The 19,518-nt window shown below is 45.5% G+C and overlaps 1 protein-coding gene across 1 annotated transcript in view; it reads right to left on the reverse strand.

Moving 5' to 3' along the window:
- LOC147445923 (uncharacterized) overlaps positions 1-17,887 on the reverse strand; it is a 41,492-nt gene extending 23,605 nt beyond the window's left edge. The window contains exon 1 of the mRNA XM_086525252.1: positions 16,453-17,887. Coding sequence (XP_086381378.1) covers positions 16,453-17,850 — 1,398 coding nt within the window. The 5' untranslated portion in view covers positions 17,851-17,887. The remainder of the gene's footprint in view (positions 1-16,452) is intronic.
- Between the last annotated feature and the right edge of the window lie 1,631 nt (positions 17,888-19,518).

Consider the following 19,518-nt stretch of genomic DNA (forward strand, 5'->3'; position numbering starts at 1 on the left):
GATGAGTCATGGAAACGGGGTTCTGCCATTCACTCGGGCAGTTTGACCTACCCCACAGATGAAATCATGAAGAAAAGAGCCGAATAGACTTCCACAAATGAAAGTAGAAAGAGGAAGAGCAATCCAAAAAAGAAAGAAAAGGATGCACGACCCAAACTCACTCCTCGAGAGAGAGAGCTCTCTACATCAAGGAGGGGAAGTGCTTTGGATGCGGGGAAACTGGGCATATCTCCACGAAGTGCCCTAAAAAGGCACAAAAAGAACAGAATGACAAGGACGATGAGAGGCCTAAGAGTTCGAGAGCAGCTGAGCAACGTGGAAGAAAAGGCAAGATGAAAACACGACTGGTTCCAAATTGTGCGAGTATTGATCCCAGCACGATGGACGAGAGTACAGAACTTTGCCAAGCTTGGGGCAAAGTGAAAGACCAAAAAGCCTTGATCTTCTTTGATGGAGGAGCCAAGGCCAACTTCATTTCACCAGAATTGGCGGCGCGGCTCGAGATCACTCCTGATCGGATGGGACCACTAGCAGAGGCAGTTCTAGCGACACCTGACAGGGACGTAGCCATTACACCTATCGTTGGCAAACTTCGGTTGCATTGTCAGGGCTATTTGGGGCATGAGAACTTTTACATAATGCCTTTGGAAGGTTGTGATGTCCTCTTGAGAATTCCCTGGTACCACAAGAACAACGACGTGGTCGACTATCGAGCGAGGAAAGCGACTTTGACCATAAAGAAGGGCAAAACCATTGTACTTGATGTAAAACTTAAGGGCGAGTGTCCCTATTGTATCGGCTTCAGCCATTTCAAAGTTAATGAAGTCCAGTTTGTTTGTTTACTCGATCTTTTTAAAAGAGTTGAGTGATGAGGATAGGACAAATATGTCTGAACTTGATAAAGAACGCCAAGATTTTCTCCATGTTCATGTCGATTGCTTCTCAGAGGGCCTTCCAGGCGAGTTACCACCCACTCGTCCTGAAGATCATACCATTGATCTGATACCTGGAAGTACACTACCGAACCGGCCACCTTACCGTGTGAGCCGAGCCCAGAACGAAGAGATTATGAACCAAGTGAAAGACCTCTTGGAAAAGGGTCGTGTCCAGCTTAGTACTTCACCATATTGCTCTCCAGTGTTGTTGGTTTTGAAGAAAGGCGGATCTTGGAGAATGTGCATTGATTATAGAGCTCTCAACAAAATCACCATCAAGAACAAATTTCCGATTCCTAGAATCAATGATTTTTACTTGACCAACTTACAGGGATCCTCGTGCTTTAGCAGGATCGACTTGAAAAGTGGATATCATCAAATCCGAATCGCATCGGGAGACGTCTACAAGACAGCCTTTCGGACGACTTTTGGGTTATTTGAGTTTTTGGTGATGCCTTTTGGCCTAACCAATGCTCCTACGACATTTAACCGGATGATGGACAGGATTTTTCAAGAGTACAGACTATTTGTTGGCACTTTCTTTGACTACATCATTGTTTTCTCCAAGGATGAGGCAGAACATAGAGAACATCTGCTCTAGGTCTTTCAGGCATTACGAGATCACAAGTTAGTGATTAATGCGAAGAAGAGTGAATTTTTCCTACCAAAGATACACTTTTTGGGACACATTGTCTGAGCAACAGGAGTGCAGATGGATCCGGCCAAGATAGAGACTATCCGTGATTGGCCCGATTTTAAGAATGTCCATGAAGTTAGAAGCTTTTTGGATTGTGTTCGCATTGCAGGCGGTTCATTAGAAAGTTTGCAGAGGTTGCTTCCCCTTTGCATATCTTGACAAGAAAGGAGTCCCTTTCTCGTGGGGACCCACAGAGGTGACTGTCTTTCAGACTTTGAAAGAGAAATTCACTACGCGACCAGTTTTGACTTTGCCGGACTTGCAGAAGTCGTTTGAAGTATATTGGGATGCTTGTGGTCGTAGTCTGGGTGCGGTCTTAATGCAAGAAGGCCATGTCATTGCTTACAAGAGACGATTGTTCTCAAGGCCGGAATTGACAGCACAGATTTATGAGAAAGAGCTTTTGGCGGTTACCAATGCTCTTACTCAGTGGCAGCATTATCTACTCGGAGCGGATTTTACTGTCTTTACAGACCATGAGAGTTTACACTACTTGTCACAAAAGAAACTATCGAAAAAGCAGATACGGTGGGCGAACATCTTGTCACATTTTCACTTCCAAATTGTCCATATGCAGGGATAGAAGAATTTGGTGGCAGATGTTTTGTCTCGGAAGCCGTTGGTTCTGGCTATCTCTGCGATACATCATAGGAGCTTCGAGGATATGGTCGATCAGTATGCCACAGATACAGATTTTGCAGACATTTTCACACGAAAATGGGATGGGGAGACAGTAGCGGGATATTCCATTCGGGATGGCTACTTGATGAGGAAAACCATGTTGTGCGTTACACAGCCGTTGAGGGAAAAGGTTATGACCGAATTTTTACAGGTCACCGCGGCATTGCTACCACCTTGAAAGGGGTAGAGAGATACTTCTTTTGGCCGAGACTCAAGAAGGATGTGGACGAGTTTGTGCGCAGTTGCTTGGTATGCCAGAAAGTCAAGTTTGACAGGCATAAAGCACAGGGATTGTTACAGCCTTTGCCCTTACCCACCGCCCCTGGGAAAGTATTGCAATGGATTTCATTTTTGATCTCCCAAGAACGTAGAGTCGTCACGCTGGTATCCAAACTGTTATTGAGAGATTAAGCAAGCAGGCTCATTTCATCTTAGTGAAGAAAACAATCACGCCAGATCACTTAGTGAGACTGTTTGTGGCCCAGATTTTCAGATTACATGGCATGCCTGAGATGATTGTCTCCGACAGGGACCCCAGATTCACAAGTTTGTTTTGGAAGGCAATTTGGGAGAAAATTGGCACGCGGTTGCAATTCTCATCATCTTTCCACCCGCAGATTGAGATTGCCAATTCAGTGCTTTTAGATTTATTGAAGTCTTATATCTTGGATCAGAAGACTCAATGGGAAAAGTATCTACCTTTGGTGGAATTTGCCTACAATAACACGATACACTCTTCAACGGGAAAGGCGCCATTTGAGATTATTGAAGGTGCTGCGAAGGTTCCACCCTTTCTAAGCACAAAAGATAAGATTTTTGAAGGCGATGAGTACACGCGCGACTTGGACACGGCTTTTGCCAAGGTCCGCAAGGCTTTGCAGAAATCTCAGGAAAGACATAAAAAGGCAGCAGATCACCATCGTCGTGATTTGAAATTGAAGGAGAATGATTGGGTGCTCTTATGTTTTGAGAAGGCACGCCTGAGAAAGAAAAAGGGAAAGGAGAGGCTTTTTCCAAAGCTTAGTATGCGATACTACGGACCTTTCCAGATCTCCAAAAAGATCAATGATGTCTCCTTCCGACTGAAGCTGCCTGACACTTGGAGGATTCACAATGCTTTTCATGTGTCTCTTGAAACCTTTTAAAGGTGATGTGCCTAAAGACGGGGAGCCTGATGAGCAACCCGAAGTGGAAGAAAACGAGGAGATCCTTGTTCCTGAACAGATATTGGCACATAAGAACAGAAAGAATAAGGGTAAAGTCAAAAGGCGGTTCTTGGTTATATTCAAGAACTACCCTGCATTGGATGCGAAGTGGATGGAGGAGGAGGACCTAGAAGATACTCCTCAGATTGTGAAACTTTACCTTGAAGCTTTTGGTTTAGCATAGTCTATTCCAAATGGAACCCCGAATTCAGCTTGGCCGGAGATCTGGTGCAATGGGTATGCACAAGAGGGGAGTTACTCCGCTCCTTTGTCAACAAATGCCTCGATTTTTGAATACTAGAGTCACTGATGTCTCTTTGAGCTTCAGGGATACTTAGAGCTGACAGTATTATGTTGTATGACTTTATGAAATGGAAATTTAAAAAGTTTTGAAATTGATTTGTTCTTGACTTGTTTAAGTGCACGGACTAATAGACGAAATGACTGCAGCATTTTGGTCTGAATGATCTTGATAGACATGGTTGCAATAGGGATTAGTCAATCGGACATTTATGAGGTCTTGAGTGGATCTAGATACGATTGCTAATTGCATTGCCGATAAATCATGGTCTAAGATTCGAATGAATGTTGAATGTGATTTGTCATGTGATGTCTTGTGATGTCAAGTGATGTCCGGTGATGTCATGTGATGTGACTGTCGATTTGGTACATGTGTTAGATGTGTGTTCCTAGTGCGTCGGTACTAACAGTCTGTGTCTGCTAAGACAGTTTATGGCTTCTGTCTGTTTTGCAGGCGTAATCGAGGGCGATTACAATGCTTTCAAGAGGGGGGGTAAGTCACAACTTGGTGACGTGGCTGCCCAATACACACACAACCGCCCTACTGTTACCGGGAAAATGGCGACCGTGAATGCTGACATGGCCTGCGGTATGGACTGACTGCTGACGTGGCATACCCCGAATTTGCGGCACGATTTGCGGGCTACTGACATGGCAGCAGCGTACGGCACTTTTGCTTTTTGGCTACGCATAGCAAGGCTGATTTTTCCTACACAAATAAAGGGGCAGCTTTTGGGAATAAGGTGCTTCATTTTAGAGAGCTCTTTGCTTTTATTTTTGAAGGCTTTTGAAACAGCTTTTGGGGCTCTGCTTTTGGCATCCCTTGTAAACTCTTTAAATAAGTAGTTTGGGCTCTCACTTCTCAGAGCATCTGGATGCAGAGTCTGAGAGCGAGTCCCAGCTACTCGCTTGTACTTTGAGTTGCAAATTAATACAAAAAGAAATACCGAAAGGGTCGCCAATCTTTGGGGCCAATATCTCTAGGCATGGAACTCCGCCGGTCCATTGTCCGATCAATTGTGAACTGTGAACTGTTTTGAAGTGATTATTTGTGGTGTCGCAGTAGATTCTCGACTTGGAGTGTCCAAGTCTGTTACACAAATAAAGACCCAAAACTCCACTCTCAGTGCAAACAAGTGGAGACTCACCAAAGACGTGAATGCGCAAAGGATGCAATTAGATCAGAAGACTGTTGTCCTAAATAGTCTGAAAGCACATACTGTTCTGGAACAATCCATCCTAGATAAGTACATTTACGAATCCCTAGTGGATATATCTAATGCAAAAGGCAATCTCACTTCGAATTTCGAAGACCTGCAAAATCTGGTGAATACTATAAAGGAAGATCCGGAAGAGAAGACCTCAATTTATACTGGCACATTGGCCAATCATGCTCTTATTGAGCGTTTGACTCATGATGTGGATGAGGATGAAGAAGAGGAAGATGAGGAGCAGGATAAAGACAAGGAGACTGGGAGGGGGGGGGGGGGGGGGGGGACTACAGATAAGAAGGATAATGACGATGACCAACCTTCACGAGCTCCAGGTTCGGCAACAAGGGACAGCCAGCCGACTCCACAGAGTCCACACAAGAAAGAGCTAAGGGTCCTATGGACCAATCAGATGACCAAGGACAAAATCAGGGTAAACAGACCCAAGGTCAACCACAGACTACCACAAAGCAGCCACCAATAGGTCAGCAACAAAGCAGGGCATTGACTAAAGGGAACGTTGTGCAGATCGAACTCAATCCAGAGGTCAACCCCGATCCAGAGCATTCTAATCAATGTCTACGTCTAAACAAATGCCTGTGTCACGAAAGGCCCTTCAAATTCATAATTTCTTACATGATGACAATGTATGTTCAAATTTGGAGAGGTTTCGTGTATGGTGCAGCGGAATGAATGTTGTATTTTCTCAAGATTACCGATCCATATTGCTCAAGGTTCCTTTTTAATTCTTACGAAAGGGAGAGCCTTCCGTTCTTTATGGAGAGTGCTATGATCACGAACAAAGTGAGTGGATATTGTGCGTGCAAGTGTATGAGACTGAGAGAAAGAGAGAAGAGAGATACGACACCAGAGACATTGTAAAACCCTCCTCCGAAGGCCCCACTCTCGTTGGCGAGAGTGGTCTACGATTGATTGCACAAAGTGGTACAATGATGATGCATGGAACTGATGCAACTTGGGACTATGTCGGTGACGAAGACGGGGACGATGTTGACGACTTAAGGGCTGAAATCTGCGACCTTCTATCTGTTGTCCATAAAAACGCTATGGCTGAAAATCGGGGACTGTTTTGGGGCTGCTGTTTTGGCTGCGTTTTTGAAGGCTGAAAATGGCGATCTTCTGCAAGTGGCTAGGGCTGAATCTGCTGCTGTTCCTAAGGCTGAAAACGCTGCTGCAAATGCTTCACTTAAGGCTGAAAATGAAAACGCTGGCAGATTGGGGTAGCGCTAGCAAAAACGCTAGGCAATCTGGGAAGTTGGCGATGACTGCAAAGCTGAAAAACGCCAGGGCTAGGGAGGATGTGGCGATGACCTAAAACGCTAGTGCTGAGGGTGGAAAATGCCCAGGGCTTGATGGTGCTTGAGGGGTTCTTGCTAAGAGAGAGGGAGTACCTGCTCCCTGAGGGCCTCTTGTGCTCCTTGCTCATCTGCCAAAGAGTGCTAGCTTTGGTTTGTTTATAAATTTTCTTACCCAATTTGCCCTACCTACTTTTCTTGGGAAGTCACTTAAATTAATAAGTGAAAAATGTCAAAAATAGGGAAAATAGGCTAAATGCACTGGAAAAATCCCCTAACTGATTCTAATGGATTCTGATGGGAATACTGATGATCATGCTATGTGCAACCAGAGGATATGCATCTATGCTAAGTGACTGGGCATGCACGGTCTACGAATAGACTCACAAAAGTGCCATATCACTTCTAATCTAGACTGACTGGACTTGACGGAAACCCTGTTATGGTGTAGCTTGTCCACGGACACATAGGGTTGGATGTGTCACGTGACATTTCGGATGCTTTTTTGGGGGGGCAAAGAGAACGATCAAACAATGGAAGATTATCAACTATCACAAACAAGCATCCTACAGACTACCCCCACACCCCAATACAATTCAAGTACTGGACAGGTTTCAAGAGTTCGTGTTCACTAAAGATGATATGTTGGTGAACCTCGGTCCCCGAGGCTCAACAACTAACCACAATAAGCATGCAAAACCTGGGTGTTCAGTTGAATATGTTGCTAGGCAACTGGCCTTCTTATAAATGTATGAAGGACATCACATTGGAGATGCACGCTCTCTTGACAAAAATGCAGATCGTCGGGCGACTGCTCGACCGGAAGATAATCATTCTGCTAGAGAACAATGCGTCCAGCAACAGAGGCCCCAAAACAAGAATGAGTCTCCAGGAATAGGAAACTGCTACATTGAGGCAGTGTCTGATTCCTTGGTGGTCATGTATCCCTTGCCTATGAAGGATGATGAGCTTCCCACGTTTTACCCAGCCTTATACCAAGTACAAGGAACCGGCCGATCAGCACAGGTACATCAAGATAGTAGACCAAATAAGAGAATGGAATGAGCAAAGCAAGGCTTATTATGGGTAGCCTAGAAGAACATGCTCAATGATACAGAACAAAAAACGACATTCTCCGAACTAAAAGATGAGCTCATCAATTTCAGAGGAATGATGACACAGTGGCGGAGCCAGATCAGCATGCTGATAAAGTATACCAATGAGCTGCTCCAACTTCCAGTAGATGCCTCGAAGATACCTGAGAAAGACCTAGCCTAGCAAAGCAAGCGCTGAACCCCAATCTAGAGAGATGGTCGAGATACTCTTTGAAGCTAGGATCAAGGCCAACCAACCAAATCCAGCTGGTTGGATTCACACAGCATCCATATGCCACAAGCTGGCCAGAGCCAAACTTACTAGAGGAAAGAAGACACTTTATTCTCTGACCGTAGACTTGGAACGCGCTGACACCCTACGCGGTGGAGATGACGATTGAGCGCAGGGAGCAGCTAGACCAGGAGGCCATTTATCGAATCATCTAGGAGGAGTTCACACGGCATCGATATGCCACAAGCTGGCCAAAGCCACACTATACACAAGAAAGTAGACACTATGATCCTGACACGCAGACCTAGAACGAGCCAGACTTACTAGAGGAAAGAAGACACTTTATTCTCTGACACGAAGACCTGGAACGCGCTGACACCCTACGTAGTGGAGATGACGATTGAGCGAAGAGAGCAGCTAGAGCAGGAGGCCATTTATCGAATCATCTAGGAGGAGTTCACACGGCATCGATATGCCACAAGCTGGCCAAAGCCAGACTTTCCACAGGAAAGTAGACACTATGATCCTGACACGCAGACCTAGAACGAGCCAGACTTACTAGAGGAAAGAAGACACTTTATTCTCTGACACGAAGACCTGGAACGGGTTGACACCCTACGCAGTGGAGATGACAATTGAGCGTAGGGAGCAACTAGAGCAGGAGGCCATTTATCAAATCATCTAGAAGGAGTTCACACGGCATCGATATGCCACAAGCTGGCCAAAGCCAGACTTTCCACAGGAAAGTAGACACTATGATCCTAACAAGCAGACCTAGAACGCACTGACGCCCTACGAAATGGAGATGATGACTGGGCGCAGGGAGCAATTGGAGCATTAGGCCATTTATCGACTCGTCTAGAAGGAGAACACCAGCTCCAACGCTCAAACGCTCAAGGAAGTGGTCGACCTACAACACTTCAGATGCCACCCCAAACAGTTCAAAAGACGACTCTGAAGAAAGCTCCAGATAAACAGAAGCGTGAAAGCTGATATTAGTGCGCTTTTTTGAATTTAGGAAATAGACCAAAATTCAAAGAAAGGAGAGGAGAATGTACGTTGTGGGATTTGGACTTCTATAGGCACTAATATAAAGCTGGTATCTACCAACAGTAATTATTGTAGCAACTATATCAGTGCACAATCGGTCAAAACCCAGTATGGGCACCTATGAACCATTGAGCTCTTCCTTACATACAACAGTTTGACATCGCTTTCTCTAAAGCCTCCAAGGTACAAAAGGCAGCGTCTCTTCTTAAAGGTAATGCACAGATATGGTGGTCGACCCTACTTTTGCACAGAAAGTACCAAAGACGTGGATAAAGTTCAAAAGACTCTTAACTTACAGCATGGTTGATGGAGGAGTATGAAGAGGACGTCATCACGGCTTGGAAACATCTAAGAGTGACGAAAGACGATACTTGGGCGTCGTATTGGCAACGATGTTGGAACACCTTTTTGCAAGTTACTTTTTTTCAGAAGATTCCTTTTCTAGAACAGATTGAGCGGTTTTGCTATGGCTTACCAAAAGAGATCAGGCGGTATTGTTTGAAGCAAAAGTCCAAGAGTATTCAAAAGCTCATGGCATGCGCAAAAGACCGATTTTTCATGCATTCAAGCTCCTTGACTTAGCCGACAGACTGTTAAAGTTTTGGCATCTCAAGTGAACTGCCCAATGTGATCCCATTATTTAGTTTGGCTTTTAGGTATTTATTTTACTTATTTGTCAACGTCTTGGGTAGGTCAATTTACTAGGATTGCTATATAAGCAACCCCTTACCTCCATTGTATACACTTTCGGTTATTCATTGCCAAGGTTGATTGGTTCAGGAGACTCTCTCCCTCTCTCTCGTGTGCTCACTCCCCTTGGTCTCTAGGCTTCCGCATCGTCAACTTTGACATGGTATCAGAGCGTCTTGGTGAAGCTCCGTGCGTGTGAAGCCCTTGGCATGGAGGAGCGGTCATGAAGAGGAGAAGAAACTTACCTCACGGCATTTCCCCCCCTCGCACCCCACTGTCGCTGCCCACTCTGCCCATAGCATTCTAAAACGTTTCTGCCCCTTCCGGCGCCGGTCTCCCCCACACTGCCCCCCCTGCAAGCGTTTCACAACGCTGACTGCCGACAGCCTCCTCCCCTTGGCGCAAACTCCCCTGCCAGCAAGCGTTTTGAAACGCTACCAGTGTCACACTGACCTCGCTCCCTTCCTACCCAGTGTTTTGAAACGCTATCTGTAGGACAGTCACTCCCTCACCCCCTTGGCCGGTCCGCTTGGTGAAACGCCGACAACAACAATACTAAACCCTCACTCCCCACAACTTTTTAAGACGCTAGGATCTGTAGGCCATTGAAGTTCCTCTACGTCAGCGTGTCAAAACGTTGTGGGATGTGACCTAGTGGGGCCCTTTTGAGAAGCAGTGGGAGAGAAGATTGACTACGTCTTGTTGGCTTGAAGGGAAGTAAGGAGCAAGGCAGAAAAGTTGTTGAGGTGTAGCTTGGGAGACCAAGAGGTGGATATTGGAGCCACTTGGGAATTGAGGACAGAGGGAACGGCTTGGGTTCTATTTTTTGCGGCTTGGATCGTGCGGCCACACTTTGGAGTGTGAGAAGTTTCCCGGAGTTCCAAATCTAGCAACTTCACCATGGCCCTCCCTTGCTCGAGCTCCAGCGACAAATTGAACAGGAATAACTACACTCATTGGAATTTGATTATGCGACTCTGGTTCTCACGGAAAGGCTTATGGATGTTGTCGACGGCTCGAAGCCTCGTCCCGCATGGGATTCCCACAACAAGTACACCCGCCTTCAAGATGACGAATATCTCAAATTGTGTGTCGATTGGGATGCGGCTAATGCGAAGGCAATGTCGGCCATTGAGGAATCTCTTACAAAGGACCTTTCTCCAGCTATTCAGACCTTGAAGACTGCCAACGAAATGTGGTTCAAGCTTGTAAGTATGTTTGATCGGGATTCTACGATGCAAGCAGTCACCTTCTTCGACAGTTGTTTGCCATTCACTTTCCACGAGGCATGCAATCATTCCTTATGAAGACTAAAGTTATTAATGATCAACTATTGGCTATGAAGAGTGCACTGACGAGTACCCAGTTAGCTGCTTTGGTTCTCACGAAGTTGCCTCAAGAGTATGAAACAGTGGCTAGGACACTTTGACTACAAGTCACGAAGGAAAAGCTGGAATTTGATGATCTCAGCTCTTTTCTCATTGAGGAGGAAGCCGTGTTGGTAACTCAAGGCAAAATTCAGATTTCTGAGACAATGGAAGCACATGGTGAAGCACTTGCTGCTTCGGATTCCAGAAAGAGGACAAAGTACCGTTGTTACAAATGTAGAAAGCGTGGTCCTCTGGCCAAGGATTGCAAATCCAAAGGCAAAGATAGAGATTCTACAAAGGACAAAGGTAAAAGCAAGCAACAGGAGGAAAGCAGTGATAGTGACTCAGGGAAGGACAGCAAGGAGATTGCCGGTGTGGTGGTGACTACACTGGCACGACTCTCGCCCTCTAGTCACATGAAGATCGGTGTCACCACTAGCTTCAGCCAGAGAGAGGCTTATGAGTGGCAGAGAGGGGCAAGCAATGCTCCCTTTAATTAATTTGGACCCTTGTGTTGGAGTTCAAGTTATTGATGTTTGGACCCGTAGGTCGGAGTTCAATGCACATGCATCTGGTAGGGACCCAATCACACGTCTAAAACACTATGGATGAGTGCACCAATCCATTGTTGTTGGTCAGATTATGGGCAGGATGTGTTCCAACAGTTCATTATCTTGGAGTTTTATATTTTGGACGTGATGTGTTCGCAATTCACGAATGGGGATTATTGGGCGTAGTGTGGTCTACAGTTCAAAGTTTCTACAAAGGCAACCGATGCTCAAGATGGCATTACTTTCAGGTACAAAGTTGAGGAGAGCAACACCGAGGTGTATCCAGTTGGTGGCCACTTTTTGGGGTGTCCATTGTAGCTTCTTCATCGACTTGGTTTTACTATTGATGTCCACTATGAGCTGCAGAGAGGGTGTTAAAGTTTTGGCATCTCAAGTGAACTGCCCAATGTGATGATATTATTTAGTTTGGCTTTTAGGTATTTATTTTACTTATTTGTCAAAGTCTTGGATAGGGCAATTTTCTGGGATTGCTATATAAACAACCCCTTGCCTCCATTGTATACACATTCAGTTATTCATTGCCAAGGTTGATTGGTTCAGGAGACTCTCTCTCTCTCTCTCTCTCTCTCTCTCTCTCTCTCTCTCTCTCTCTCGCGCGCTCACTCCCCTTGGTCTCTACGCTTCCGCATCGTCGACTTTGACACAGACAACCCAATGTCCAAGTCAACACGAAAAAGGTCTTCCGAGGAGAAGAAGGGCAAGAAGAAGATAAAGAAATCCACAGGGCCCAAATTGGCAGAAGAGCGGCGTGCTGAGTACTGTAGACAATACTACGCCCAATAATCCCCATTCGTGAACTATGAACACATCAAGTCCAAAATATAAAACTCCAAGATAATGAACTGTTGGAACACATCATGTCCATAATCTGGCCAACAACAATGGATTGGTGCACTCATCCATAGTGTTTTAGACGTCTGATTGGTTCCCTGCCAGATGCATGTGCATTGAACTCCGACCTGCAGGTCCAAACACCAATAACTTGAACTCCAACACAGGGGTCCAAATTAATTATAGGGAGCATGTGGTTGCCCCTCTCTGCCACTCACAAGCCTCTCTCTGGCTGAAGCTAGTGGTGACACCTGTCATTTGACTAGAAATCTGACGTCGAGGCCACGGTGGCCACCACCACGAGTGCCATGGCGATCTCCTCTGTCAAATCTATATTACCATAACCTCTGTCCAGCTTGCCTTTGTCCTTGTCTATTTGTGAGTTCTTGCTTTCGACTTTGGCTTCAAACGCTCAAGCCAAACAAAGCATCGAATCACAATCATGACTGTGGTCGTATCTCTCAGGTACCGAGGCAGCTAACTGAGTATTGGTACTTCCATCTGTGTCCAACTGACCTTTGCCATTGTCCTCTAGCAAACTCCTCCATTTGCTTCTGACTTCATAAACTCGAGCCAAACAAATTGGCGGGTTCCTTGAGAACTGTGCCGGTGTATAGGCCGCTAAATGGATGGGTGACGATCCGTTATCCATAGCTTTTGGTTGTCTTTGGTCGATGTCATCACGCCTCAAGCAAGATAGGGACATATTGAAGTTGCAAGATTTGGTAATCGAGCACCTTCTCGCACTCGAAAAAATGGCCGTCAAACCAAGCCGAAAAAGATCCAAGTAGCTTCAACTCCACCGCAAAGGGAACTCCACACGCAATGGGCTCCACACAATCTGCTATCCCTCTCTGACATCCGAAACTTTGTTTGCCGATATCCGCTCCGCACGTTTGCCCTGTGGTAGGCCTTGAACAATTCCAAAGCTCCACAATAAACTCCAAGAGCTGCAAGATTGACACCAAGCCAAGGCCCAAAGCCGATCTTTCACGCCCTCTCTTGATTCCGGCTCTTAAGCCAAGACTGCTCCTCGAATGGACACTCCTCAAGCTGGTCACCACCATTGCCCAGTGGGCAATCACAAGCCCGCAGCACATTCTCCAAAGCCTTGTCGATCTCCTGCACCAAAGAGCCCACTGCCTTTAGCAAGCAGCGTTTTAAAACACTAAGGCCAATAGGGAGGCGGGAAGGGTCGTCGCCTAGGGAAATTACCCCAGTCGGTGTTTCAAAACGCAGGTGAGAAGGAGAGGGGTCGCCAAGACGCCGTCTGGCAACGTTTCAAAACACTGGGAAAGAGGGGTCAGGGCAAGGCACTATCTGTCGGCGTTTTAAAAGCGAGCTCACAGGGGAGGGGGGATGTCACTGCCGGGCAGAGGACAACGTTTTAAAACGTTGTCATGCGCTATGGGGGCCTCTGTCGTTGTCGATGGCAGGTGACGCCTAGAGGAACAACGCGTTGCCTTCCTGCTGCTAGGGAGCGTTTCGATACGCTCGCAGGGAGGCTAGGCCAATAGAAACGCTACCGGGCGCTAGCATTTCAAAATGTCTGTGACACAGGGAAAGCCGACGCCGCTGGGTGGTGCCTTTCAAAATGCAAGAGCAAGGGGGGGAATGAGTGCTGCCGCGCGGGGGGGGGATCCCTTCTTCTCTTTGCTCCGGTCTGCTCCTCCAACCCAAGGGCTTCAAGCCTGCTACTCTCCTACCATGTCAAAGTTGACGATGCGGAAGCGTAGAGACCAAGGGGAGTGAGCACGAGAGAGAGAGAGTCTCCTGAACCAATCAACCTTGGCAATGAATAATTGAATGTGTATACAATGGAGGCAAGGGGTTGCTTATATAGCACCCTCAGTAAATTGCCCTACCCAAGACTTTGACAAATAAGTAAAATAAATACCTAAAAGCCAAACTAAATAATGGGATCACATTGGGCAGTTCACTTGAGATGCCTAAACTTAACACTTCAAAGAGGGCAAGTGTTATGGTTGTGGTGAACAGGGACATGTCTTCTCAAAGTGTCCAAAGAAAGAACCGAAGGAAATAGCTCATAATTCATCGAAGTTCCGAAGATTCAAAATGGTGCCAATGGACAAGGGGCCAGTGTAGCAACCATCAGGTCCCAAGGCACAAGAAAAAGAATAAAAGGGTAAGCTAGGTCCACCCCTAATTTGGTGGACGGGAACTTTCCAACTCTCGATGCAAAGTGGATAGAGGAGGAGGACTTTGCAGATTCTCCTTAATTTTGAGTTCTACCTTGAGGCTTTTGGATTTTTTAGCAGTGTCTATTCCTTGAGTGCACGTCCAATCATCGGGTTGAATCTAGTGCGGTCAGTGTTGCACAAGAGGGGAGCCATTCCACTCCTTTGTCACAGATTACCTAGATTGAATAAAGTCACTAATTCATCTATGAAATTTTAGGGGTATAGGATGACAGTATTCTGCGGAATGACTTTTGAATTGGAAATTTCCTAGATTGAACTTGTTCATGTGTGCTCTTTTATGTGTGTATTGCTGAAAAGATGAAATGTCTCCTGCATTTTGTTTGAAGAATGATCTGATGAAGTTAGTACATCTAGCCATCTACTAGAGATCGGTGAGATCTCGATGTGACGGGTAAATGAGTCAAGGATGTGATTCTAGTGCATCGAGACTTCTATCTAATGAAATGATTGGATAATGATCTTTGTGCATCTAGAGTTCTGAAAGAATGAGATGGCTAGATAGCAATAATTCTGCATCAAGAGTTCTAGACTAGATGAGAAGACTAGATTGATTGTTTGCACCTCACTGTTCAGAGTGAACCAAGTGTTTGATTTGTGGAATGCATGCTCTATGAATGTATTTTCTAGAGTGGATGTTCATTGGCATGCGTGCTTGAAATGTGAGAAAGAATATAAATCTAATAGTGACAAGATTTAGTGGATCAAGACATCCATAATTTGTATTTGAGATCTCGACAAAAATGTGATGCGATTGTTCAATGACTCGTCTTTGTGCAAGTACAAGATGTGTGCAGTCTAGTGCATGGGTACAAAGAGTCAATGTCTATCTAGTTAGTTTATGGCCTTTCTCTCTTTTGCAAGTGTAATCGAGGGCAATTACTTTTCTTTCAAGAGGGGGATATGTCACAAGTGGCTGACCTAGCATGGCCTGGCATGGCAAGGATTAGGGCCCACCAGCGACCCACTGCAAATGGACAAAGTCAAATTGCCCTAAAAAAAACTTATTTTTGCGTAAAAGTTGCTCACATGGCAAAAAGGTACAGATTTGCGCAAGGCTTTGGAACGCCAACGTTTTGGAGTTATAGCTCTTGGAAACAGATGCTTTTTGGGAGCTCTCTTTTTACGCATCCCATGTAAGTTTATAAGGAGCCCTTGGGCCATTCTCTTATTGGAACTAGAATTTGGATATAACTTCTAAGAGTTCTTTGCTAGTGGTTGGCCCTCGGGTACACGAGATGCATTTTCGCTTGGGATTTCATGATGAGTTGGCCAGCACGGAAGACCTATCGATTGCTCTATCTAGCATGGAGGCTAAGTCCAGAGATGCAACATTTGCTTCTTGTGAGGAGTTGTGGCTCAGACTTCCCTTATCAAGGTTGGGTATCAATATTGGAGGGAAGTGTTTCAATAAACTGTGATAACATCAGCAGTATTTTCTTGGCGAAGAATCCGGTTTACATGAACGGACGAAGCATCACGAGGTACAATATACGTCAGGGAGAAGGTGTTGTGTGGTGACTCGAATTTATTTAAAGTATGTGAAGATGAATGAGCAAGCCGCTAACTCCAAAATAACATAATTTCAGAGACCCTTGAAATTCATCTTGTCCAAGCTCATTCTAAGTTTGAGAGAAAGTGTTGAAATATGGTCCTTATCTAGAGTCCAGGGCCTGTGTGCTAATCGACATCAAAAACCATATAATATACAGTTAAGAATGACTCAATATGATACAAAGTGTGAAAGATAAGAGGAGTGAGATAGAACTGCAATGGATGAGGAAGACAAAGGAGGTTGAAGACGTGTTCTCTGTAATCTCGTATATCTACACACGCACTTGTAGCCAGAACAAGGATAAGAGTGATGCCAACAAAAATAGCCATTTGGGCAGCCCACTTGCACCACCATGAGACGTAGACACATATTTTTCAACAACTTACAATAATTGAGTCACAATAACAAACATGCTTCAAGAAAATTACAGTTGCCGTGTAAAAATAGCCCCCAAAAAACCAAGAAAGATAAAACAAGATGCTGACTGTGAATACCTTCTCAATTGCTACTGATTCACTTGATTCAACTGTATCAGCTTCAAGGCTTTCATCAAGCAACTCCACGATAGGGCTAGTAGCAGCATGAGTGCTACCACCTTTTATTGACGTGGTGCCTTCTTCAAGAAAATTGGCAGTAGAGACATTAATTTCTTCCATGCCAGATACACTACCTTCCAAAACCATAGATTCCCTCAAGCTAGATATACTATGGGACTCATTGTTGAAATTTGGATAGTCATTCTGCCCTTCCCTAATGTCACTTTGTGTACAGTGCACGGCGTCATTGTTATTATCTTCAGACTGTCCAGTTTCATCCACAAATATAGGGTCATTAATTGCATACAGATCTTTCTCATACTGTGTGTCTGTTGATAGAGAATTGAGAACATGAGACTTGGCTTGGCCATCATCATCAAGAAAGAGTGGAGATTCATGATTATCAAACCTCTCAGAAGCATTTGAACAACTGGCGTCACTGTTATCATCCAAATTCTGCTCTGCGTCCCTTCCAGTTCTATTGAGATTAGAATCAGCATTCTTACCATCCAAGCCAACGATACCATCTTTATCAGTGTCATCATCCAAGATGATCAGAGAGTCAGTAGGGTTTGTATCACCCTCTGTGACATCTTCTTCAGTTGAGTTGGTATCACCCTCTTTATCATCCATATCAAGTAAGGAGTCATTGTTGTCTGCAGCATCATCCAATTCATCTTCATCATCCGAGTAAAATGAGTACACATCTTGGGCTTCGCGAATGATTTCTTCTATATCAATGACCTTGTCACCACTGTCACCAGTTCCCAGCATACTATCTTTGTGCTCTCTTGCTGCAACATCAATGATCTCATTACTACCATTTTCCACCACAACACGGTCAGCATTATCATGTGGCTCCTCTGCTACGTCTTCCTCTGAGGGAGCTTTTCTAGGATCTAAAAGAAACTCTCTTGGCAGGTAAACCACGTTATACTCGAGTGTAACAAAGTCAGGAACCCTACGTGAAGACTTGGGGGGCTTCGAGGTAAAGCCAGTACCTGGGCCTCGAGGGCGGGTCTGCACTTCTTGGAAGACAAGCACACATCCACGCCCATGCTTTGCTAGGCCCTTGCAAGAGAGGTTCCTTATCTCTGTAGCCTTAACAGGGTCTGTGCAGCAGTGCTCGAACACTTCATCCCACAGCACCATAAAGTGCTCGTATGCCCAATCTCTTGTGGGAGTCTTGCGTCCCTTCTTCTTCTGTTTGGTAGAGGCTACTACGCCATGGAAGCTTGTCTTCGAAGGTGGGCGATGAGCTACCTTTACCGCCAAAAGTTGAGTGCATTTGGGCAAGAAGGAGCTCGTGAGAGCTGTAGTAGCAACCCCAGCTCTGCTTTCCAAGTTCACGATCATTCTATTCTATCTACAGAAATATCCTCGCAAACGGCATTAAGTTCAAAACAGTTTTTTTTGGCTTTCTACGTAGTGATGTGTTTGTTCCCTTTTTGTTAGTGAAAAATGGAAGTTTTTTCCTTAAAAGCACAATTTTCTCATTGGTTAGTAAGATCTGCTCATTACAAAGATAATGAATGCTCTCAAATCATGAATTGGATTATTTGAAATCGGACACGGACATTCTCAGTTGGGCTCTCATTAAGAGAAGTCTTCCGCTTTGCGAGATTCCTCCTCCTCACTTTCATGACACGTTAGGGAGCATAGCACCCTTTGCAACCTTAGGGCTACACTCTGCACTCAGTAGGTTTAGGTTACTTCCCTTGCCTCTGGCATTCCCCTGCACGGTGCTCCTAACTCCCTTATCACGCTCACTTACAGATGGACTCCCCATTGCTGTGTGTGGTCCTAACTCCCTTATCACGCTCACTTACAGATGGACTCCCCATTGCCATCAGGTTCTGTCCTTCCACTTAACCAACGCATTGCAAAAAGCCCTCCTCAACTCATTCGAGACAACCATTGCACAGGCCTCGACGCCCCTTGCATGTTATGACTCCACAAACCAAACAACAGAGAGAGATTATGACCAAAGTCATATTGCAACTGCTTCCACTTTGCGAGAGAGAGAGAGAGAGAGAGAGAGAGAGAATGATTGTTTCCCCCTTGTACTGTTTGGGGACTCTGGTCCCACCTCCTTGACTCAACCATCGCACCTGCATCTTTAAGCTTAGCTTGGGAGCTACTATGCAAAGCAGGGATGGCCAAGGATCCAGCAATCTTCGCTTTTAGCATATAAGCAAAGCAGCAGCCACCAATGATGGGAGTGAACAAGTCCGTGGCTTTGTTGACGTGCCCCTTGGAAATGTGCCTCCACATCAACACGATGAGATGCTCTGTCTTGGCTGCATTACATAGTTGCAGATTCGATCGACATAATGGAAATGCCTACGTCTTGTGGTTGGCAAGGAATGTGGGTCTCATAAGAGCTCAATAGCAACATGGGGCAAGCTATGCAGCTCTATGCGAACAAATCTGTTGAATAATACAAGTCTTTGGAGAAGAAGAATTGCTCGCAAGAAAGGGGAAGGGATGATGGCACTTCTCCTAGTAGGACCTCAGCTTCTTTTGAACAAGATGGTAATTGGCAAAACAAAGGTAATGGAGCTAGCCACCGAGAGAGAGAGAGAGAGATTTTTGAAAAGACAGTCTTGACATTTGCCATTGCTACCTGCATGCAGACATACCTGCGTTTCTCTCTCTATAAGCCATCTCCTTGGGTGCTATTTATTTCTCGTTGCTTGCCCCATCGCCCTCAAAGTTCTCAAGTCTCTCACAATGCAGGTGAGCTCTACCTGGCCCAACCTCGCCCTTGGCCCAGCCATGTCTTCATCGCTACATCCTCTTGTACTTGATACACCATAGGGCAGTATCACGTAGAGTAGCAAGCAAACGGAGATCAGCGAGGGAGAGAGCGAGAGAAGCGAGAGACTGCCTCGTGACCTTTGAGCTCTCACTCCATGCCATGTTGCAGCACCCCAAGAGAGGTCCATCTCCTCTCTCTCTCTCTCTCTCTCTCTCTCTCTCTCTCTCTCTCTCTCTCTCAAAAAGTTGTTTGTTGACAAGCAC

This window comes from Adiantum capillus-veneris, chromosome 12, assembly GCF_014529385.1.
Source record: "Adiantum capillus-veneris isolate H3 chromosome 12, ASM1452938v2, whole genome shotgun sequence".
Classification (NCBI taxonomy): domain Eukaryota; kingdom Viridiplantae; phylum Streptophyta; class Polypodiopsida; order Polypodiales; family Pteridaceae; genus Adiantum; species Adiantum capillus-veneris.